Genomic DNA, 24974 nt, shown 5'->3' with positions numbered 1-24974 from the left:
TGGTCCATTCTATTGATAGACCTGAGTAGGGCTAAGATTTGTATCTCCACAGAGGAAAGACCAAGGTGTGTAATTTCTCCCGAAATTGCAGTTTCTAGTTATTATTCATCTTATTCTCCGCGTTTTTTCGGCGCGCCGCACAGCCCGAACCGCTGCACCGATCGGCACCGTTCGGATATCGAAACGTCCGGAATTTTTGCGCGACGATGGCTTTTTTAAAAAGGGCCCCGAAAAATTTTCCGTTTTCCCGCAAACGGCAATTTTCCAGATTTTTTTTTTTTTTTTCAAAATGTATCTAGTCCTACAATTTTTGACCAAATCACATAATTTGGGTATCAAAAATTCCGGGACGGTGAGGGGCATAAAAGTTGTATACAGAATTTGGTAAAAATTTACGGTTCCCCGGTAATTTGCCAAAAACTATCCCATTCATTTCTAATGGGAAAATTTCCCATTCATTTCAATGGGATTTCTATGGAATTTACATTGCATTGATGCCATTGACGGCCATGCATGTCGAATCTACTGATGCCAATGTACTTGGATTCTATTGACTATATGGATGTCGATGCCATTGACGGCCATGGACGTCCAAAATTTTTCCCATTCATTTTCAATGGGGAAAAAACAAAATTTCCCCAAATCAACAGAAAATGACCAGATATCAATAGGACGTGTCCCCCAAACTTCCCCAATTCCATTGACGCTTATGAAGGGTGCCGCCATTGACTTCCATGGACGTCCAAAATTTTCCCCATTCATTTTCAATGGGGAAAAAACTAAATTTCTCCAAATCAACAGAAAATGACCAGATATCAATAGGACGTATACCCCAAACGTCCCCAACTCCATTGACGCTTATGGAGGGTGCTGCCATTGACGTCCATGGACGTCCAAAATTTTTCCCATTCATTTTCAATGGGAATTTTTTTTTTTTCCCCAAATCAACAGAAAATGACTAGATATCAATAGGACGTGTCCCCCAAATGTCCCCGATTGCATTGCTGCTTATGGAGGGTCATGCCATTGACGTCCAGGGACGTCCAAACTTCCCATTCATTTCCAATGGCATTTCTTCATGTTTGTTCATTCTATTGATGCCAATGTACTTGGATTCCATTGACGCTTATGTAAGTTGATACCATTGACGTCCATGGACGTCCAAAATTTTTCCCATTCATTTTCAATGGGAATTTTTTTTTTTTCCCCAAATCAACAGAAAATGACTAGATATCAATAGGACGTGTCCCCCAAATGTCCCCGATTGCATTGCTGCTTATGGAGGGTGATGCCATTGACGTCCACGGACGTCCAAACTTCCCATTAATTCCAATGGCATTTCTTCATGTTTGTTCATTCTATTGATGCCAATGTACTTGGATTCCATTGACGCTTATGTAAGTTGAAACCATTGACGTCTATGGACGTCGAAAATTTTTCCCATTCATTTCCAATGGCATTTCTTCATGTTTGTTCATTCTATTGATGCCAATGTACTTGGATTCCATTGACGCTTATGTAAGTTGATACCATTGACGTCCATGGACGTCCAAAATTTTTCCCATTCATTTTCAATGGGAATTTTTTTTTTTTCCCCAAATCAACAGAAAATGACTAGATATCAATAGGACGTGTCCCCCAAATGTCCCCGATTGCATTGCTGCTTATGGAGGGTGATGCCATTAACGTCCACGGACGTCCAAACTTCCCATTAATTCCAATGGCATTTCTTCATGTTTGTTCATTCTATTGATGCCAATGTACTTGGATTCCATTGACGCTTATGTAAGTTGAAACCATTGACGTCTATGGACGTCGAAAATTTTTCCCATTCATTTTCAATGGGAAATTTTTTTTCTTCTCCCAAATCAACAGAAAATGACTAAATATCAATAGGACGTGTCCCCCAAATGTCCCCGATTGTATTGCTGCTCATGGAGGGTGATGCCATTGACGTCCATGGACGTCCAATTCTCCCAATCATTTCTAATGGCTTTTACTTTGTTTAGTGCCATTGACAGGCATTATGGTCCATTCTATTAATAGACCTGAGTGGGGCTAAGATTTGTATCTCCACAGAGGAAAGACCAAGGTGTAATTTCTCCCGAAATTGCAGTTTCTAGTTTTCAAACGTGTTTATGTGTCATTGGGCCGTCTAGCTGCACTGATTTGCTTGTATTTCCAACACAAAAACTCCAACACACACTGTAGGTGAAATAGAAAGCTGTCTTTGTAGTAGCCTAGTAGTAGTAAAACTATCCAGCATGCGTGTGTACTGCCATTGTGGAGAAAACGTGTGAGCATGGCAAATTTGGACCGAAACAGCTGGTTTTGGAAGGAAAGAGGGTTGCCAACAGTCCAGGATTGTGCAGGACAACCCGCAATTTAGGAAGTTCCAATTGGTTCCGTCGGTGGCGGGCGGTACCAATCAGAACTTCCTACATTCCGGGTTTTTTCGCATAATCCAGACTGTTGGCAACCCTAAATGGGAAACGCTAAAAAAGATCCTCAGCACCCCCTGCTGTGAGTGACTTCCAGCGCCCCTGCCTAAAAATCACAAATTTCTTGGCCATAAAATATGAAAATCATTAGCCAGTGAAAACATGCTTTATTCTTCATCATAACTCGACACTTTTTTTTTGTTTGTCCCCAGTATCTGTACCTAGAAACTTTTCATCAGTGGCCCGAGTGATGTCTCTGGTCCATCCTCTAGTCCAGGGGTCGGCAACCTATGACACGCGTGTCAGCACTGGCACGTGAAGGGTTAACCAGTGACACGCGAGCGCATGGCAAAATATATATATTTTTTTTTACCTGAAATTAAGACACTTTTAGTTGCACGCCCTGTTATTTAGGGCTTTACAGGAGCGTCCCTCCCGACCCCTCTGCCTATAGCGTTATTTGCGAACAATTATGGATTTTGAGCACACTTCCAGCTCTTCAATTTTTCGATTCCTGCGCTCGTCGTTTTTTTTTCCCCCTCTGCGCGCTCAATTCTGCGCGCTCAATTCAGCACCCGCTACTAACGTGTCACGAAGCCAACCAGTCAGAGAGCTGGCGGAAGTACACAGTGTCACCAATCTGCACTTTTTGGTGCTGTTACTCCAAGCCCCAGCGTGGAGGCCGGTGTTCTGACAAAATTTGCAACCTAGAACAGGTGTTCTGACAGAACACCGGCGGGCCAGTAAGCGAGTACACAGCCGGCGAGTCGCCGGCGTCCGCGCTGGGAGCCCCGTCACTTTAACTTTGAATTGAGATCCCGAGGTCACACCCTCGCCCCGGTGCGGAGGCCGGTCGCTTAAGATACGGGACTGTACACCCCTGTCCCGGCGCATCGCAACACTCCAGTTGGACCCCGATTGCCAGCTGTCAGGTCAGGGCAGCGGGTGAAGCGATGCTTGCACTGTAGTATGGAGTGGACCGGCGATTAACGTGGCTCGTTGCCGTCGATTCGTCCGGTGCTTACTTCGGAGAGGTGGCAATGTGTATAAAAACACTGTGACGCGTTGGATGGCGTTTTACTGGAGACTTTTATTAAACAAAACAAAAACCAGCGGGGGACACAGCCTCTTCTCTCCTTTTCACGGCGCTCTCCACTCTCTCTCAACACCTTCCTTTGCTCCCTCTCTTTTTCTCGCACAGACTCCCAATTCTTCTTCTACGCTTAACTAGTAAGCCGATCATATTGTAGGAGACAGCGGCCCCTTGGGGATACCGGTAACAACTGGTTGCCTGGTTACTTCCGGTAGCTCTTTTGTGCATTATGCCTCGAGGGTGTTGTGTGTCGCACAACAAGTGTCAAACGCCACTACGAGACAAAACATGAAAATTCATAGAAAACAGGGCCAAGGAACACATTAAAGTGGGCATCTTTTATATTTGTAATATAAAATATAAAATTGTGCATATAATTCACTGTTTAAGTTGCGAGTGAACAAGACAAAATGTAAGAGTCGGCTGTTCTGACTTTGAAGGCTCTCTGTACTGTGAGAGACCTGCACTGAGAATCACACCTGTTCCCCTTTGCGTGCTGGTGTGTGTGTGTGTGTGTGTGTGTGTGATATGTTTGCATAAAATGGTACAGCTGTACAGCTGTTATTACTGTTGCACTTATTTTCAAGTTTTGATATTTTCTACAATATGCATTAGTTTTTAGTTAATTGATGAAGACGAATGGTAGTTATACAAATTAAATGTATGTCCATGTTTTTTTTTATTTGGAGTAAAATTACAGCTCTGCCGGATATAAAAATTCGGATGCGCGTCATTAATCTTGGGGTGGCACACTGATTGACAAGAAAATTTGAAAGTGGCACTCTACACCAAAAAGGTTGCTGACCCCTGCTCTAGTCAAACATTTTCAGTTACACTCAGGGTTTGCATGGTGAAGTCACTGCCGCAAGTCTCCTCTTGTGCTGAGACCAAGCGGAATGCCTCCATGAACTCGTTGATATCAATGACCCCATCCTTGTTAAAGTCGATGCTATCAGCCAAATCTGCCACGGCCTTGTCGCTGACCTGCATGTTGAGGTGAGAGCTAAGAAGTCTCCAGGTTTTACCAAATTCCTCCATTGAGATTACACCTGGAAGGATGATGAGGTGTTATATCTAGTAATCAACCAAGGATGAGTGTTGTACACTTTTACAGACCTGAGTGATCTGTGTCAATGATCCGGAAGATGGTTTCAAGATTTGAGTGGTTCTTGTACATTATCTCAAGAATGCTGGTTCCTGAGATCTGTTGGTAAGATAAATGAGGAAAAAAAATGCTTTAACTACTGAAAGGTCCGAAATGTTTTTTTTTTAAGGATTGTGCCTGTGACCAAAGGGCCCAGGTGGGTGTCCTGGAAAGGCACTGTGCTCAAATGCCCATATGCAAGTTGCCCAACTTACTCAACTAACTGTACGCAAGTGATGTTTGCTCGGTGGGATCACTACCAGGATGGTAAAAATTTTACCCATAGCACAGTAGCATGGCAAGTAACAAAGAAATGTGGCTGTATTTAAACCGATGTTATAGAGGCACCTTCAGGTGAGAATCTGTGAAGGACAGCTCCCTGATCCATTGTTTGTATTCCATCATGCCATGCTGGGTGCTGCTGACAATCTGAGGGCGCAGGACCCTCCAGGGTAGACCAAGCTTCAGAGTGCGCTCTGTGGCACTGGCCCAATCTCTCGTGGAGATCCAACCTTTGCAACAAAGTACAGCTGCTATGAAATAATGCTTCCACCAGGTGGTGTTGAATTGGCACGCTTAATACAAAACGGAACTGCACTCAGTACCTGTGTTGTTTGGATCAAATGCCTGAAAGGCACTGATGAGATCTGACTTGTGGATAAACAGTTGTTGCTGCAGAGCTTGCAAGGCCGACCTCTCTGTCCAGCTGATACTGTCAAGGAGAGACCATAACATCAGGGGCTCTAATCATGGAGGTGGTGCAGCATGGACCTCGATCCGTGGCAGAGATCAGTATTATTGTACAAATCTACATAGCCAATGATTTCTGCAGATTGAGCCTTAGTGCCAACAATTAACGTAAATGCCTAAAATTTACCTGAGCCATACCTTTGTCGCAGGGTTAGCTCTCTGCATGTCCTGCTGGCTTGGTACTGAACCAAATGAGGGTTCAGATTGGGGCCCATCCTGATGTAAGCTCCTCTGTTGCTGCCAAATTCATAGTAGTTGGAAGCTGAGAAAATAGTCAGCACCTGTATGGAGAAGACCTGTGCTGAATCTTAAATTCTGTTGTCAACGTTCTCCTCGATGCCTGCTCACCTGACGATCGTGGCAGAATTCATAACCTTCCTGTTTACACTCATGCGACCGGATGAGGAGCTTCAAGTTGTGCCGTCTGAGAACATCCTTTGTGACATCCGGGCCCCAGTAGCAGCCGCCGCCTCGCACTTCATTTGGGATGCAGCCATTCTGGGGCATTGGGTCACTCCACAGCATGTCCACTATCTGGTTTGAATTTCTTCTGTCAGGGAACCCGCCAAATCAGTGCGTATACGTGAACGAGCATTTGTTCTTACTTGTTTCCACTCATCATAATCTCTTACGGATCCCCCAGTGTCTGAGTCAGAGTCTGACTTCTTCATATCTCCATAAGGATGAAAGTCGATCTGCCTTTGTTTCTTATTCAACTCCTTCTCCACTGACCAGGAGATTTTTCCACAGATGGATGAGTTTTGGAGTGAGCGGCGCGGGAAATCATGTCTTCCAGCTGGAGCCGGGTTCTGGTTAGTCAGGGAGTGAGCTCGGCGTCGACTTTCCACCAGAATGTCCGAGTTCGGTATCCTAGTGTTGCTACTTGAGGTGTGAAGGCTTTGCTTGGGAGGCCTTAGGGTCGAGACATACTGTCCAGAAACACAAGTTGGTGTTTATCAAGATTTTTAGTGTGTTGCATGACCCAATCAGTTAGATATGTTGGCCTGTCTTACTTTATGTCGGTCCAGTCTGGCTATTACATCAAGGTCCGTGGCATCGGAGATTCCTCCATGCACAATGAGCACTTTGTGATCTACTATGGTTGCCAGAGGCAACCAACTGAAGATCTTCTGGAGAAGCTTCAGTATCTTTTTTCCATGCACCTACAACCCAACCCTTAATGTAGGCATTTTATTACTCCATTACAGGCTGCTGCTATTGTACAGGAAAAGATGTGAGTTGAGGTCGTATCTTCCTTTAGCAAATGATAAGAGCCAGCATTGTGAATATGAAGCCTTTCAGATTTACACTGAAGGTGATGCCAAACCTGTCAGGTTGATTTTTTACATTGACAAGGATGAAAAAGGAATGCTTCATTTTTCATTGACTTAGCTCTCCTTACTTGGCCAGTCTGGCTTGTGTAATTCAGGTTATGCAAAGAAATTTATTTTTTTACCCTCAAAGGCCAGCTTCGTCAAAGGCCACCCAGCTACTTCTTGCGTAAGACCTCTTACTTGATAGAAATTCCTAACATTGACTTATTTGGCTCTTACTAGTGTTGTAATGGGGTATTAGGTGAAAGAAAAAGAATCTTAAGACATACCCTGTATTTTCCCAGCACTTCTTTGGTGAATCCGTACCTGGTACACACGCACACAAACAAATATGTTAACATCTATGCTGGCTGTGTATGACTGATGTGTGTCAGCATATTACCTCAGGTTAATTATATGGTCCTCATGGTTGCCCCTGTTTAGATGGACATTGTTAGGGTAGACCAGCTGGAACCCAAAGAGGATAAGCAGGATCTCTAATGAGCTTTTGCCTCGATCCACAAAGTCTCCATTGAACACGTATGGTTTCTCAGTGGAAGGCAAACCATTCTGGACACATTTGAAGCATTTTACAGATAACGTAAATTCTACTTTTACTGACCTTTGTAAGTAAGTACCTTGTAGAATATCAGTAGTAAATCTTCAAGTTGTCCATGTAAATCACCTGTGAATGCAAACAATGCTTTCAGTGTGCTTTCAGCTTTCATCGTATGTAAATTAAGGTGCTTGTGTATAATTGTGTACTTTAGGGGCCTGAACACTACCAACTCCAATTTCACTGTAAGATATTAAATTGGATGAGCATATCATTCATTATAGGATAGAAAAAGGAACTATGCCTCAAATCTAACAGTACGGTAACATTGGCTAAAGTAATGTCCTTTAGCATGGCAAAGAATCGGCACTCCCCAACTAAATAGTATAATTAGGAATCTAAGTGTCTATGTTGGTGTCTCAGGTATTCCGGTGGAATTACAAGTTTCTCATTCAATCTAGGGCAGGGGTGTCCAAACTTTTTGCAAAGGGGGCCAGATTTGGTGTCGTAAAAATTTGGGGGGTCGACCTTGGCTGACGTCCTTTACGTAGAACAATATATTTAAGCAAATTTTAGCAAGCCATTCTGTGCGTCACATTTGCTTTATTTATTTATTTTTTTAATTAATAATTTCATCTCACAACTAGCCTTTGTGGCGTTCTCTTTCGACTCTCGGGCTCTTGCGAAATACTACTGTGAAATAAACTAGCTTCAAGTTGCTTCAATTTATCACAACATATCTTCCCTGTAATCTTGTCGTACATGTCAGCGTGTCTTGTTTGGTAATATCGCCTCACATTGAACTCTTTAAAAACAGTGACTGTCTCTTTGCAAATGAGGCGCACACAGTTGTTGCGTATTTTAGTGACGAAATGGTCCAATTTCTCACACAAAAATACACACGGTCCCAGGCTTCAACTGGGACTGTGTGCTTTGGTCAGATCAGCATGCGCATCTTTCGTGGCACACCAGACCCACTTAGAGTGTTTGTTGCCAAAAAGCTCAATATTGGTCTCACACAAAAATACACATGGTCCCAGGCTTCAACTGGGACCGTGTGCTTTGGTCAGATGAGACCAAGATTGAGCTTTTTAGCAACAAACACTCTAAGTGGGTCTGGCGTGCCACGAAAGATGTGCATGCTGAAAAGCACCTCATACCCACTGTGAAGTATGGGGGTGGGTCAGTGATGCTTTGGGGCTGTTTCGCTTCCAAAGGCCCTGGGAACCTTGTTAGGGTGCATGGCATCATGAATGCTTTGAAATACCAGGACATTTTAAATCAAAATCTGTTGCCCGAAAGCTGAAGATGGCTCGTCACTGGGTCTTTCAGCAAGACGATGACCCTAAATATATGGCCAAATCTACACAGAAATGGTTCACCAGACACAAAATCAAGCTCCTCCCATGGCCATCTCAGTCCCCAGAACTTGTTTTGTCGGCAAAAGGGGGTTGTACAAAGTATTAACACCAGGGGTGCTAATGATTGTGACACACATTATTTGATGTCAAATAATTTTTTCTTTATGTAAGATTTTTTCCCCACTGAATGAATGCACTTGTATTGAAGGTTGGATTTTTCTTTTTATTTCCATTAAGGTCCCATATTATTTGAATAAAAAAATTTAATAATATTAGAAGCTAAAAAACACATCTTTTTCAGGGGTGCCAATAATTATTGAGGGCACTGTATAATAGCAGCTAAGCATGTACAGCATGTCTAGTCGTCAGACAGATGCTAGACAAATTAGTATCCATCTTACAGGTACAAGTAGTAGCGTTCAATTAGCAGTTGCCAGTTAACAAACTAGCGGATGAGCCACAGTGTTAGCTTTTGTTTGGCCTAGGCTGAGGTTATTCTCAAGTTAACTCTGAAACTTGGTGAAACTTACCGCATATGGTTATCTCCTTAGTATGGCAGATGGAGACTTGGTTGATGTTTGGGAGATTTCGCAATAACTTCCAAGTTTCTTCAAGAAGTTGCAGAACATAGCGCGCGTGGAGCTGCTAATAGTGGGAAAGAGTCTGTTACGTACTGGCATCATTGGCCTTTTTACCCACTTTGTGTTGTCATGGCTTCATGAGCTTACTTGTCTGCGCTTGAAGGCCTCCACAAGTTTGGACACATCACAGAAGGTCATGGGAAATGTTAGCCGAGGTCCTGTGTAACTGTCAGGCACCTCAACACTTTTGCAGCAAAAGTATCGCTCCCATTCCGTATCACAGCAGATGTCGTTCTCACGGAAGAGGTGCGATATTAGGTTTCCTGAATCAAAGATTCAACAAAGGGGAGGTGGATCATTGCTGAAACAAAAAGCTACATTTGCAGTAGATAAGATAGTTTTAATCATCTGTAGTCTTACGCTCACTGCTGGCTGGGGTGAAGTGGTCCATCAAGAAAGTAAAGAAATTGTGCAGCTGCAAGGATGAACGATGATGTGATTTTTTTTTTTTTTTCCTTGAGTTATAACATGCATCATAAATAGTTTGGAACCATTACCAGCCTAATTTATGTTAGTTTTGAATAGGTCAACTCAGAGACAGAGGCAATTGAATTATAGTGAATTGCTGTTTATCGCAGTGGATATGTTCCAGACCCACACACAGTGAAGAGACGCAATATGATCATTTTTGAATAACATTAGCTTTTTACAGTAAGACTAAAAATGGTTATTATTTTTTACACATTTATGTGAACCCTTATGTGATATTTTGGTGATTTGGGGAAATTTTTTTTGGTTACCGAAATCGATTCCAATACCTGGCTGTGTGGTATCGGCTGTACCGATACCACATTTAAAAAAAATAATAAAACTATACATACTGTATGCATATATAAATGGCTGAAAACACTTAGGTGACTTGAAGTTCCGCTCTGAGACCCCAATATGGCCAAATTTCAAAATTGTCCTATAGACCCTACCCACGTGACGTCACAACTCCGCTCTCCTGAATGGTACCGCCCACTTGTCCGTCAAAACATAGTGTTAACCTGTTACGGCTACGTACATTTCTCCTATTTACGGCGTGTTTTTCTGCTCCTTAACATTAATAATCAAAATGGTGAAGGCGTGTGTGGCTGTTGGTTGCACTAACAGAGAAGATGGAAGGAGAGACTTGAAGTTTTACCGTATTCCGAGGGATCCAAAGAGAGCGAAATGGACGGCTGCAATTCGACGTGAAAACTGGGCACCAAAAAATCACCACAGACTATGTAGTAGTCATTTTATATCCGGTAAGATGCATTTAAGATATACTTAGAGGGTTTGGGGCTGACAAATAACCACAATTAAGATCATTGCGAGGCTAATCGCCGACAACATACGACGTAGTACGACATAGTTTCAAATTCAAGATGTTTGTGACTTCCCTTTCTTCCACCATCGTTATTTTTTGAATAATATTTAGCTGGTACCAAGTGAAAGAAAAACTGGCCTCGTCTACGGGGCTGACAAATAACCACAATTAAGATCATTGTGAGGCTAATCGCCGACAACATACGACGTAGTACGACATAGTTTCAAATTCAAGATGTTTGTGACTTCCCTTTCTTCCACCATCGTTATTTTTTGAATAATATTTAGCTGGTACCAAGTGAAAGAAACTGGCCTCGTCTACGGGGCTGACAAATAACCACAATTAAGATCATTGCTAGGCTAATCGCCGACAACATACACGTATGTATGTAGTGAGAGTGCTATCGCTAAACCATATAAACATTAAAAGCCTTAACTCCATTGACAAACGACATGAAATACATTAGACTTGACAGTGGATGTTAGCAATAACAAAAGATTTTGAATTGAAAATTTCGTAACTCACCTTTCCAAGCACAAGATAGATTCCTGCCGAACGAGGACCTGTTTCACCCAACCAGCAACGAAGTATTTATAAGCCTCCAAGCTCTTGAAGTTTTTCAAATTTTCGTGGGAATAGGCTGATTTTGTATGGACAAGATAATTGTAAATATCAGCGTAGCAGATGTCATGCAGACAGGGCGAAGACAGTGGGTCGAAAAACATCGATTTGGGCATCAAATATGGATCTGGCGACTGTATAGAACGAAGCTTTTCCACATAACGCCTTTTATGCAACACATCCAGTGAGTTTACGGCATCAGAAAGCACCGGGTCTTCCATGAAATGCATTTTAAATTCCTCGATCAATTGAAAACAATGCTAATACAGAGACAAAATGACAGACAAGTGGGCGGAACCACACAGCGAGCACGTGGTTTTGTGACGTCGGTGGGTAGGGTCTATATGCATGTATGATACATCACTGGAAAGCTTAAAATCTCAATTTTCAGAGGGAAGAAAAAATTTGAATAGGAGGGGATTTTAAAAAATAAATAAATAAATAAAATACATTTTTAAACAGTGAAACCCTAACTGGAGGTGAGAGCATGAGGGAGCATAATTAAAGACACCGTGATTTGAATGAGATATTATTGCGTACTTACCTCTTTTTGATCGAAAAACTCCATGTAGTATGTATCACCAAGTGTCAAGACACAGCTGTGAATAGCCACAGCTGGATTTTGGGGGGATTTTATGGGTGAAACATGGTAATATAACAAGGGTCGCAGTGCAGAAATCGCAGACATCAAGGAGTGGTCGAGATTTTCATATATTTACACTTTTTTACTTTTTTTTTTCCAATTTATCTTTGTTTTGATCGATCATCTACAATATTGGGGAAAATGCGACAGTCACAATTAAATACAGTGAAGCGATAGTTATCAGGTAGATATCCGTGACTTATTTACAGACACTTTTTTTTTTTTTTTGGTAACATAATTTGTTTAAAAGTTTAAAATATGCGAGTGAATAATTAGTCTTTTTTTTTTTTTTTTTTTAAACTAAATATTAGATGTCAATTAATGATTCTAAGGTAAAAATGACAGACATTTCGAATAATAAATATAATTACCTTTTTCTGGCTGGGTTGAACAAAAGCGGTTGTGCGACGTCTGTAAACGGGGGTTTTCAGGGTAAAACGGACAAATTAAAAATAGTTTGGGGACCTAATGCGCCATTAATCTGCTAAGGCAGCATATATACATATTGTTCTATCAGACACAACAGTTCTTTTGGCTTAAAATACAGCACTTTATTTTAAAGAGTGGTGCAAGAGCGGAAACTGCTTTTTGAGCCTTGTCTGTTTTCCGCCATATATATAAAATTAGTGCTGCAATGATTAATCGAATAACTCAAGTAATTCAATTCGGAAAAAAACTTCAAATTCTAATAGTTTGTTTTAAAAATCTTTGCATTTATTTCTTCTGATCTGAGTGGATACACTGCCCTCTAGTAGCAACAGTGAATATGACAACTCATTTAACAGGGCTGAATCCAGTTGCTCCCTGTTAAGACCAACATAAGGTTTTTGTTTGAGCTAATGTTTTTTTAATGCATTCGTAATTTAGTTTCTTGGTATTTTTAGCTGTTTTTTTTTTGTGGGAATATGTGTTTGGACATTTTGAGAGCATTGTAAAAAAGACAATGTTAGCATTTTATAGCATTTAAGCTAGTGGCTAGTTAGCTATGCAAGTTGGCCAATTGTTCTTTTGTTGTATTTAGGTCCTCATTTATCTGTTTTTTTTTAAATATCGTTTGAGGCTAAGATCAGGTATTTTAATTTTTTTATGTCCCTAATCCGATTACTCGATTATTCCAACTAACTAATTCATAGGTTGTTTGACTACTAAAATAATCGAGTGTGAAATCAATGTTCTCAGGCAAAACGTAACTTTGGCATTTTAACCCAAAATATGGCTCTCTGAGGTGGATTGAGTGGCGCAAACCCCCCTAAAATGCAAAGATGAACTATATTGATGCTTTGGAAGACAAGCGTTTTGGTGAGTTCAATGATTTGATCTCCTTTTTTGGGTCATTTCACTTTATCAATAATATTAAACCAATGACAATAAACAGTATATTTCATTAAGGTATAGATGAATATATATATATAAAAAAATAAGTACATAAAATAAAGATATATAAATTTTTATTTATTTATTAAGTTATTGGGGGTAGGAGGAAGTTTAATTCATCTTTACATATGTGAAGTTGCCCAACTCGTTTCTAATGGGGCTTAAAATTTAATTATATAAGGTAAGCACATCCTATGCTAATAAGTGTTTATTTAAAACTTCAAATATATAATCATTGTTGCAGGCCATTAATCTTTTAATTGCTTGATGACTCCAGTATTAAAATTTGATAAAATGTCAAGGATTTTTTTTTTAACAAAAAAAGTTAAATTTGCAAAATTTTCATGAACTGCGATTCGAATCGCTTGACAGCACTAATATGTATATATGTATATGTATAATATTTGTATATGTATTTTCTTTGAATACTAAATTACTCCATACTCAATTGAAAGTAAAGTAATTCTAGCATGGCTTGGTCAGACGCTGCCAAACTCATTGGCTGCCAGTGACGGTGCGTTAATTCGCTGCCACACTCCCACTTCAAATGCAACCCTCAGCCTAATACAGCACAACCTTTAGACAAAATAACTGCGACTAACCCTTTCCGGTATCTATCAATGAGTTTCTTACAAAGCTCTGCTGGAATTTTAGACCATTCTTCTTTGGCCAACTGTTCCAGGTCTCAGAGATTTGAAGGGTGCTGTCTCCAACCTGTCATTTTCAGATCTCTCCACAGGTGTTCTATGGGATTCAGGTCTGGACTCATCGCTAGCCACTTTAGAAGTCACCAATGCGTTCTCTCAAACCATTTTCTAGTGCTTTTTGAAGTGTGTTTTGGGCCGTTGTCCTGCTGGAAGACCCATGACCTCTCAGGGAGACCCAGCTTTCTCACACTGGGCCCTACATTACGTTGTAAAATTTGTTGGTAGTCTTCAGACTTCATAATGCCATGCACACGGTCAAGCAGTCCAGTGCCAGAGGCAGAAAAGCAACCCCAGGACACCAGGGAACCTCCGCCATGTTTACTTGTGGGGACAGTGTTCTTTTCTTTAAAGGCCTCGTTTTTTCCCCCCCTGTAAACTCTATGTTGATGCCTTTTCCCAAAAAGCTCTAATTTTGTCTCATCTGACCAGAGGACATTCTCCCAAAACGTTTTTGGCTTTCTCAGGTAAGTTTTAGCAACTTCCAGCCTGGCTTTTTTATTTCTCTGGGTCAGAAATGGGGTCTTCCTGGGTATCCTATCATAAAGTCCCTTTTCATTCAGACGCCGACGGATAGTACGGGTTGACACTGTTGTACCCTCGGACTGCAGGACAGCTTGAGCTTGTTTGGATGTTAGTCGCGGTTCTTTATCCACCATCCGCACAATCTTTCATTGAAATCTCTCGTCAATTTTTCTTTTCTGTCCACATCTAGGGAAGTTAGCCACAGTGCCATGAGCTTTACACTTATTGATGACACTGCGCACGGTAGACACAGGAACATTCAGGTATTTGGAGATTGACCTTGAGATTGCACTTGCTTCCTCACAAATTTTCTTCTCAAGTCCTCAGACAGTTCTTTGGTCTTCTTTCTTTTCTCCATGCTCAATGTGGTACACACAAGGACACAGGACAGAGGTTGAGTCAACTTTAATTCATTTTAACTGGCTGAAAGTGTGATTTAGTTATTGCCACCACCTGTTATGTGCCACAGGTAAGTAACAGGTGCTGTTAATTACACAAATTCGAGAAGCACGACATGATTTTACTTTGGTCCAGCCCATTTTTGGAGTTTGTGTAAAATGACAATGATTTCATTTTTTCCCCCATTCTCTTTTGTGTTTTTTAATTGCACGGAAAATAAATGAAGATATTACGACCAAAGCATTTGTAATTGCAATCATTTTCCGAGAGAAATTGAGCATTATCTGACAGAATTGTAGGGGTGCCAATACTTTTGGCCAGCACTGTATGAAGACCAGGTCTTTATGCTTCCCAGTCACTAAAAACGGTCAACTTTCCCGATAAAAATGACCTTGTTCTGGTCTTGCTCTCCGGCGTACTCGATAGACTGGAAGATGTTCCATGTGCATCTGCGTCTCATCTCCAGCCGGGCAACATACCGTCGATACCAGCGTTGGATCAACAGAGCTGCTTTGATAGCTAAGATTTTAAAAAGATGTTATAATTCATCATCCTAGGCAATTGTATCCATTATTTAGTTTTAAGACTCACCAGTTGCAGCTTCTCAGTGCATGTAAAATATAAATTCAAATTTCACATAAAAACACATTTCATCTAACAAACTACAGGAATGGGGTGAAATGAAATAAAATTTACCTGGAACAGAAATGCTCACTGCAAAATAAGGAATAACGCGAATGGATGTGATTCACTTTTTAATAATTGGAATGGTGGTATACTGGTCAAAATAAAATGGCTTACCTTGGTCACATTGCTTCTGGTGCAGTTTTCCCATGCCACATCCCATGATCCTTCACACTTTTTCTGCACCATGGAATGGCATATGTGCATTCTCTGTTTAAGATGTTGGACAATATATTTGTCGTTTAAAATTGAGAATGTACAGTTCAGTGTATACAGACATTGTCTAATCCAAATTTATTTAATTGTGGGATCCTGTAATTTATGGACTATACACCGCTGGCTACCACCTGTACCACCTCACTAGTGTTGTATCGGTCGTGAACGATTCGTTCTTTTTGAACGAATTGTTTGGGTGAACGAGACCGAACTAATCACTTTCTGCACTGATTCGTTCTATGAAGTTGGGGCTTGTTAGCTGCGTGGGAGGGCGTTGAGCAAGCGGCAGCGTCTTCTGACATCGCACACGACCAATCAGACGCCAGCCTCATCGCGGGCAGGGGAGGGAGCGGAAACAGAATCAGGGCGTCTGTCACTCACTTCCACATGTGGCCAATAAGCAGCCAGCGTGCACGCAGGGGGCAAGACTGAGTTATGTCACTTCCCGTTCACTTACTCCTCCTTCCTCCGGCTCCTGACCGAGCTTGTTGCTAACTAGACTTTCCAGTCATGCGGTGAACGAGTCAAAAAATGAAGGAAAAGGAAATGACTTTGTCACATATTTGTAAATGTGGATATGCTGCTCAAACAGACAAAAACACCAAACAAACCTAGCGAGCATAGTTTAGTGTACTACTTTTCTCAACAGACTCGGGACTACATACTATCCAATTTACAGTAGTTTAAAACACTTTCGCGGGTAGGTACGAGGCAAGCAAAAGCTGAGCTGCGGTCGCGTGATGGCAGTGCAGGGGGGAGAGAACTGTCATTGTTTGTATGGAGGCTTCATGGCAGCGATATTTACCTCATATGTGCACAGAAAAACGAATATTTAGTATGATCACCATAATACTAATTTGCAATGAAACTGTATATACATGTCCATTTTTTCCGAATGTTTTATTTATTTTTTCCGTGTCAGAGCGTGTCGGATGTTGGTTGGTTTGACAAATTATGTCCATCCATCCATCCATCATGTGCTACTCAAGCGCCCAAAAACAACGCACGCGGGCACGGGAGATGTCGCAATATGTCTACGTTTTTCTTAACAGACTAATGAGAGTAGAAAGGCAACATCGTAAAGAGCAAACAATTATTTCTCGTCAGCATTTGACAATCTGAGATGAGGGGACGACAGGGGAGCTGACCGGATTATTTTATTTGTTAATACCAGTGATTTGCAATGAAACCGTCTAATATCAGAATGTAGTATTGTTTTCATTTTAGAGCAACACATTTGACAACTAGCTATTTACACTTTAGTTTTAACAATAGTTACCAAAAATAATAGTGACGAGCATAAAAACAAAAACTAGGGTTGTTCCGATCATGTTTTTTTTTGCTCCCGATCCGATCCCGATAGTTTTAGTTTGAGTATCTGCCGATCCCAATATTTCCTGATCCGATTGCTTTTTTTTTTTTTGCTCCCGATTCAATTCCAATCATTCCCGATAATTTTTCCCGATCATATACATTTTGGCAATGCATTAAGAAAAAAAATGAATAAAACTCGGACGAATATATACATTCAACATAGAGTACATAAGTACTATATTTGTTTATTATGACAATAAATCCTCAAGATGGCATTTACATTTTTAACATTCTTTCTGTGAGAGGGATCCACAGATAGAAAGACTTGTGACTTTGTACATTGTGACTAAATATTGCCATCTAGTGTATTTGTTGAGCTTTCAGTAAACGATACTCCAGCCATGACCAAATGCATGATGGGAAGTGGAACCATGACTGTGCGTGGTGCTACCAATTAATATATCTTCTCTGCGTTGGGAAATAACATAAGGTGTTAATAAAAAGATTAATTGCTACCTTGCTTTCCCACATTGCTTCCCAAGATATTTCTAATCGTAGGGAGAGGGATTGTAAGGCTTTAGCCAATTAAAAAAAGGCTCCAAAGGCTGCCAAAATTCACTCTACTCATTTTACGCTGCCTTTAATCGCTCTATATAGGTAAAGCGGCACCATTTCAGATTGAGCGCGACAATGCGTGAGTGGGTTGTGCAGTGCATGCATTAATTGCGTTAAATATTTTAACGTGATACATTTTTTTTTAAATTAATTACCGCCGTTATCCGGATAAATTTGATAACCCTACCTTAAGCCTAAACTAAAGACTCTGGATGAGTGTAACATATTATGTCTGTAACGTTAAATACAATTAGAAAACAATTTAATTAAAAAATATATATATATATTAAAAAAAGGCATGGCCGATATTTTTTGCCGATTCCAATACTTAGAAAATGACGTGATCGGACCCGATCGATCGACATCTCTAACAAAAACACAACGGAGCGTGAGGTAAATATGATGTGCTGGTCGTTCCATATTTAGAAATTAAACTTTTGATTTATTTTTATTTTCGTGACAGCAAGCATGCCGCGTTGGCTGGTAGCAGCAGCATTGTATATGTGATCAAGATCATGCTAAAGAAAGTCCGTGTGCCCCTGACCCCAAACCCCCAATCCCCCCACAAAAGGAAAATGTTTAACTGTGTCCTAAATCGAAATGCAAGCACAAGCCATGACTTTGATCCCATAGAAATACGACAGACGACGCGGAAGTTCTCCCTCGCTTTTGCAGCAGCGGCAGGGAGACGAGGCTGGGAAAGCAGAATAATATCGTCTGTCACTCATTTCTGAAACTACGACGAGCGGTCAATGAGGAGCCTGTGTGTAAGAGAGGGAGGGACTAAGCAATGTCGCTTCCCGTTCACGAACGATTCATTTGGGCGGGGAGGGGGATGAGGGGACTGAACGATTCGTTGAACGATTTGTTTGAACGAGTCTTTTAACTGAACGAACGCGAATGGATTCGTTTTCTTCAAGTGAACGACAGATCCTGTCACTACACCTCACCCCTACGCTCCAACACTGCAAATTTATAAAGTCTTAATCAAATACATTTTTTTTAAATCTGATCAAATAATTTTCTCCATCTTGTTTTGAGTGTTAAAGAATAGTCAACAGATTAACGAGAATTTTCACCGGAAAAGCTCTGTTTACGCCAGAAGGCCGCTAGGTACATTCACTAACAAGACTAGCATTGTACTTCAACATACTTACGTAAAATAAATGCTAACTGCACTGTTTTTTTTTTTTTTCTTTTAACCAATAATCTGGACTGTTTCACGTCCTTATGTATGAAGAATTCAAGGTTTTAAGCATTTTTTTCACAAGAATTTTCACCGGAAAAGCTCTGTTTATGTCAGGAGGCTGCTACCTACATTCACTAACAGACTAGCATTGTACTTGGACATATTTACATAAAATAAACTCTACCTGCACATTTTTTTTTTTTTTTTTTTGCTTTTAACCAAAAATCAAGACTGTTTTACGTCCATATCTATAAAGAATTGTTTTGTTGTTGTGTTATTGTTTCCTGTTTTATTTTATGTAACATTTCAATCTAATTCCTTTCAGTGAAACACCATAGGGAAGAAGTGTTGGGTTGTGGGCTGCAAGACCTGTCCCACAAGGCAGCCGTCCAGGAGCAGGCAACCTTGGGGACCCCGATCAGTCTCCCCAAATTCTGGTCTTTAAGGGCAAAAGTTGGTCCTACACCAACCCCTACGCCGATGGAAACAAGCAGATCTTCGTCTACTTTGACCCTGTGCACCTTTGGAAGAACATCTACAGCAGCTTCCGCAACAATGGCTGTATGGTGCTGCGCAGGTGTCCTGGGGCTGAAGTAAGTGGCCAGCATTATTCACTTTACAAAAAAGATGAATTAAAACACCTATCTTTCTAAAACAAACATGTTTCTTAGGAGCCTGAGAGGATGAGGATGGCCCGATTCTCGAGCCGGAAGGTGCTGGCCAGGAGGGAGAACTACAAGTCTGTCAAGTTGACCCAGAAGGTGCTGGCGCACTCTTCGATCAAGAAGCAGAGCGTCGAGCTTATCATGGCCGTCGTCAGCCCCAACACGGTCGCCAGGCATAGGCTCCTCGCCATGACCACGGGCAAGCAGGAACACAGGGACACACAGGGCCGACATCCTGGAAATGTTCCAGAGGACAAGGGAGAGCTGGAGACGGGCCGGGCTGTCCTCAGGCGGCCACATGGCGTCCTTCGGAATGTCGCTGTGGGACTCGCTAATGTGCAGGAAGCACAGGAGCACCTGCTAGACTTCCTGGCAGTCCCTCTTCAACTGTTTTGGTGCAAACTTCTCCAAGGATATGACTTCAGAAGCGAGGAAGAACAAGGCCTTGGAGTGGCCGGCCGGCAGGAAAAGGAGCAGAGTCGAAAAGGGCAGAAAGGAAGCTGACCAGAAAACGCAAGGCATAGAAAAAGGCTATGTGATTGTTGAAAGACGAGGCTCACATCCTGGTAACACCGCATCGATTATTTGCACTGCCTGAATTATAGAATATCTCATACACATTTTATATTTATGTTCATTTAGATTTCATACTTTATACTTATCCTGCACTGTGAAGGGAGATGCTCCACATTTTTATTGTACAACTGTATAATGACAATAAAGGGCTATTCTTTTCTATAATAAGTTGATTGTATATAGAATTTATTGACAATCTATTTATAAATTATTTATAATTGATTCTGCATGTTTTCCTCAAGTATTAAATTTCTGATGTGAAAATTGAGTGATTTATTAGCTGTTGAAAATTTGCAGTGAATTAAAAAAAAAAAAAGAAGTTGCTATTTTGGGCAAAAACTTATATGATACAGTTGTGGTCAAAAGTTTACATACACTTGTGAAGAACATAATGTCATGGCTCTCTTGAGTTTCCAGTTATTTCTACAACTTTGATTTTTCTCTGATAGAGTGATTAGAACAGATACTTCTTTGTCACAAAAAAACATTCATGAAGTTTGGTTCTTTTATGACTTTATTATGGGTGAACAGAAAAAAGTGATCAAATCTGCTGGGTCAAAAATATACATACAGCAGCGCTAATATTTGGTAACGTCCCTTGGCCATTTTCACGTCAATTAGGCGCTTTTGGTAGCCATCCACAAGCTTCTGGCAAGCTTCTTGTTGAATCTTTGACCACTCCTCTTGACAGAATTAGTGCAGTTCAGTTAAATTTGTGGCTTTCTGACATGGACTTGTTTCTTCAGCATTGTCCACAAGTTCTCAATGGGGTTTAAGTCAGGACTTTGGGAAGGCCATTCGAAAACCTTAATTCTAGCCTGATTTAGCCATTCCATTACCACTTTTGATGTGTGTTTGGGGTCATTGTCCTGTTGGAACACCCAACTGCGCCCAAGACCCAATCTTCAGGCTGATGACGTTAGGTTATCTTGAAGAATTTGAAGGTAATCCTCCTTCTTCATTATCCCATTTACTCTCTGTAAAGCACCAGTTCCATTGGCAGCAAAACAGCCCCACAGCATACTACCACCACCGTGCTTGACGGTAGGCATGGTGTACTTGGGGTTAAAGGCCTCACCTTTTCTCCTCCGAACATATTGCTGGGCATTGTGGCCAAACAGCTCGATTTTTGTTTCGTCTGACCACAGAACTTTCCTCCAGAAGGTCTTATCTTTGTCCATGTGATCAGCAGCAAACTTCAGTCGAGCCTTAAGGTGCCGCTTTTGGATCAAGGGCTTCCTTCTTGCACGGCAGCCTCTCAGTCCATGGAGATGCAAAACACGCTTGACTGTGGACACTGACACCTGTGTTCCAGCAGCTTCTAATTCTTGGCAGATCTGCTTTTTGGTGATTCTCGGTTGTATCTTCACCCTCCTGACCAATTTTCTCTCAGCAGCAGGTGATAGCTTGCGTTTTCTTCCTGATCGTGGCAGTGACAAAACAGTGCCATGTACTTTATACTTACAAACAATTGTTTGCACTGTTGCTCTTGGGACCTGCAGCTGCTTTGAAATGGCTCCAAGTGACTTTCCTGACTTGTTCAAGTCAATGATTCGCTTTTTCAGATCCATGTATGTATGTTTTTGACCCAGCAGATTTGATCACTTTTTCTGTTAACCCATAATAAAGTCATAAAAGAACCAAACTTCATGAATGTTTTTTGTGACAAAGAAATATCTGTTCCAATCACTCTATCGGAGAAAAATCAGAGTTGTAGAAATAACTGGAAACTCAAGAGAGCCATGACACTATGTTCTTCACAAGTGTATGTATACTTTTGACCACGACTGTATGTTAAATTTTGCTATTGATCCTGATAATATAGGCGATTATCTCTGCATTTGGTGATTTTTGTGCATCTAGTGTAAAATCTGAGAATTTTATAGCCATTTTAAGTTTTGTTGTACTTACATAAAAAATAATTAATCTGGCTTTTATAAGGGAACGACTTTGAATTTTTTGATGCCGCTGCACACGGAGACTCATATATGGCCAGGGGTGAAAGTGGGCCAGAACGGTCAGGAACGCAGTTCCGGTACAATATGCAGGGCCAGAACGCAGTTCCGGTATAAGATACAGGGCCAGAACACAGTTCCGGTGTAAGATTCAAGGCCAGAATGCTGTACCGGTTGCCTGGTACACCAGACTCAACGCTGTTCCAGCTATTGAGTCTGGCCAACATTCCCACGGATACAATTTCCAGCGCGGAGCAAGCCACAGCAAACAGACAGCGGAGTGGACCAATCAGCGGCGGGCAGACGTGACGTTATTAACTGACGACGGAAGGACGAGGGACTTGCGCACAGAAGTAAACATACGAATAGAGCGGAGTTTATTCAACATGGCTAGCGCGAGACAGACTATTGTCAATGACTCGTGTCGCTGTGTTTTTGGTAATTTAAAACAGAATTTACCGCGGATTGGAACATGTTCTCGGTTATCCCGTTGACCATCTGTGTTGTAGAGACGACTTTCGGCGCGCAAGAGTGACGTTGCTCGTGAAGAACACGTCACGCAAATAAACGAATCTGATTTGTCGATTGATTTTGTACCTGCTCGAAAAGGCCGTTAATGGGATGGTTCCCAGACTATTTCTCTCAGTGTTTGAAAAATACAGGGAGAATAGTCTGGCAGAGCCAGGCAACTGTACCGGTACACGGTGCTTTATTCCGAAAATATGACGGCAACTGTTAAAACGCTATGTAATAAAAAGAAATTTAAAAAATGCTAAGCTGCCAAACATACATTTCATTTCCAAGAAGAAAACAATCTACCAACATCAGATTTATATATACAAGTGTTAACAACAAGCATAATAAAGTGCTTGAGTAGTGTAATCCGTTTCCACCAATATTTGTAATTTATTTTATTCCACGAACGGCAGGGAGGTTTCCCCAGCTGCTGCAGTTTTCTGAGTCTGACGATGCTGAGTCATGTCAATGTGCGAATACACGCAGCAAAGCAAAACGTCTGGACTCATTTATCCGTTCAATTGGCTGTCATACTGACATGTGATCAGCAGAGATAGTTAGCTCTGATTGGTTCAAATGTGCATGTTTTCTGGAGCAGCAAAAAAAAAAGTTGAATTGATGCTACAAAAAAGGCAATACAAGAGTTCGCTTAAGAGAGGCTTATTTATCATATTTAGTTTTATTTGCTCTGATGGGGAGGTTCAGAACATCTGAGCTGTCAACGGTCACTTTGGACTTAAATTTGTTCATTTACGTTAGGCTATTTATTCATTTCCTTATGATTTGAAAAAGTCAATGATTGCGCGATCGTCAAAATATATTCCATTTCACTGCATAATATGTCATTTGTACTTACTTTTCTGAATGTATGTACATTAACTTCAACTTTAATATACTGTACATCCTATGTTCTTAAGTAGTTAAAATTTAGATTTGGCATTTAGTATGTGAGGAAATGAGGGAAAATAAAAATTAGGGTTATTGCTGTTTTTGTTGAAAAAAATACAATTTTGAATGAAAATCAGTTTTTGTATGTGTTATAGAAATAACTGTGCTAAAACAGTTTTCTTTGCATTTCGGTAGCGTAAGACGTTTGACCCCCCACCCCTCCAAAAAAAAAAAAAAAAAGAAAGAAAGAAAAAATATACATGAATAAAATTTCTGGCTCCGTGCCAACCTTCGTGTCGGGGAGTTCCGGCAAGAAATTCTAGACACTTTCACCCCTGTATATGGCTAAAGTAGGTGGTTGTTTTGGTTTTAGGTTGGTAGCAGCTTTCGTTTTGAAAATATTTTAATTTGAAGTTTTTGAAAATAGGTCCCCTATCGATTGGCCCTGCGCCCCGTGTCATGTCAATATATTATGAAGTCTATGTCTGAAAATTAGTACCGGTATTTTTTTCTTGTTAAAATGCCTGTTCATGCGATCTAACAACAGTCCCATTTTTTAAGATTTTGAATCATATATTTCTGCACGAGAGAACACTTGGGACATCCTAATTGTAATTACTTGTCATGTTTTCATTTGTAGAATGACATATAGCAATTATAATCTCAGGTTCAAGTCATAATTAGTTGAAAAGACGAAACCAAATCTTACCTGGCCAAGACAAATTAGTCGGAATCCTCCACTCTTCGAAACAGGAGCAACATTATCTCCTTAAAAGCTTTCATTTTCATCTGCTGCAACTGGAGTCCTCCCAGTTCCGTGTCTCAGGCTGTGCTCATAGCATTGCCAAGTGTTTCGTGATTGCTTAAATCGTCAAACAAAAAACAAGATGCAATTGGATTAGGATTAGTCGAGTTTGCTGTGTACACGGATGATACATAGTGCCTATAAAGGCCAGGAGCTTACGCTGTAATAGCATCTTAAACATTGTTGAGTTGAGCCATTATTTTCCATATGTTGTCTGACATATACAGTGGGGCAAAAAAGTATTTAGTCAGCCACCAATTGTGCCAGTTCTCCCACTTAAAAAGATGACAGAGGCCTGTAATTTTCTTCATAGGTGTACCTCAACGATAAGAGACAGAATGACAAAAAAAAAAAAAAATCCAGAAAATCACTTTGTCTGATTTTTAAAGAATTTATTTGCAAAATATGGTGGAAAACAAGTATTTGGTCACTTAAAAAACAAGCAAGATTTCTGGCTCTTACAGAGCTGTAACTTCTTTAAGAGGCTCCTCTGTCCTTCACTCGTTACCTCTATTAATGGCACGTGTTTGAACTCATTCTCAGCACAAAAGACAACTGTCCACAACCTCAAACAGTCACACTCCAAACTCCACTAAGGCCAAGACCAAAGAGCAGTCAAAGTACATACAAGAAACAAAATTCTAGACCTGAATCTTGTTGGGAAGACTTCATCTGCAATAGGTAAGCAATTT

The 24974-nt window shown here is 40.8% G+C and overlaps 1 protein-coding gene across 5 annotated transcripts; it reads right to left on the bottom strand.

Moving 5' to 3' along the window:
- Positions 1–1738: 1738 nt before the first annotated feature.
- Positions 1739–24335, bottom strand: LOC130905779 (serine/threonine-protein phosphatase with EF-hands 2-like). 5 transcript variants are annotated; one of them, XM_057819450.1, is made up of 18 exons: positions 24187–24335; positions 15661–15753; positions 15556–15573; positions 15251–15459; positions 9660–9714; positions 9387–9562; positions 9189–9303; positions 7380–7426; positions 7145–7311; positions 7032–7068; positions 6442–6591; positions 6034–6357; positions 5777–5962; positions 5567–5709; positions 5284–5390; positions 5027–5190; positions 4651–4738; positions 1739–4583 (listed from the first exon to the last, which is right to left on the bottom strand). In XM_057819450.1, the coding sequence occupies exons 4-18, from the start codon at positions 15317–15319 to the stop codon at positions 4351–4353; spliced, it is 2061 nt and encodes a 686-aa protein (XP_057675433.1). In that variant the 5' UTR covers positions 15320–15459; positions 15556–15573; positions 15661–15753; positions 24187–24335; the 3' UTR covers positions 1739–4350. The 5 variants fall into 5 exon arrangements, with proteins under 5 accessions (XP_057675433.1, XP_057675437.1, XP_057675436.1 ...); XM_057819454.1 differs by having other exon boundaries at positions 13865–15573; XM_057819453.1 differs by having other exon boundaries at positions 9660–14646; positions 14740–15573.
- Positions 24336–24974: the final 639 nt, after the last annotated feature.

This window comes from Corythoichthys intestinalis, chromosome 17 (genome assembly GCF_030265065.1).
Source record: "Corythoichthys intestinalis isolate RoL2023-P3 chromosome 17, ASM3026506v1, whole genome shotgun sequence".
Taxonomy (NCBI): Eukaryota; Metazoa; Chordata; class Actinopteri; order Syngnathiformes; family Syngnathidae; genus Corythoichthys; species Corythoichthys intestinalis.
Note: the sequence above shows the minus strand (reverse complement) of the source record. Positions and strands in the feature narration are given on the sequence as shown.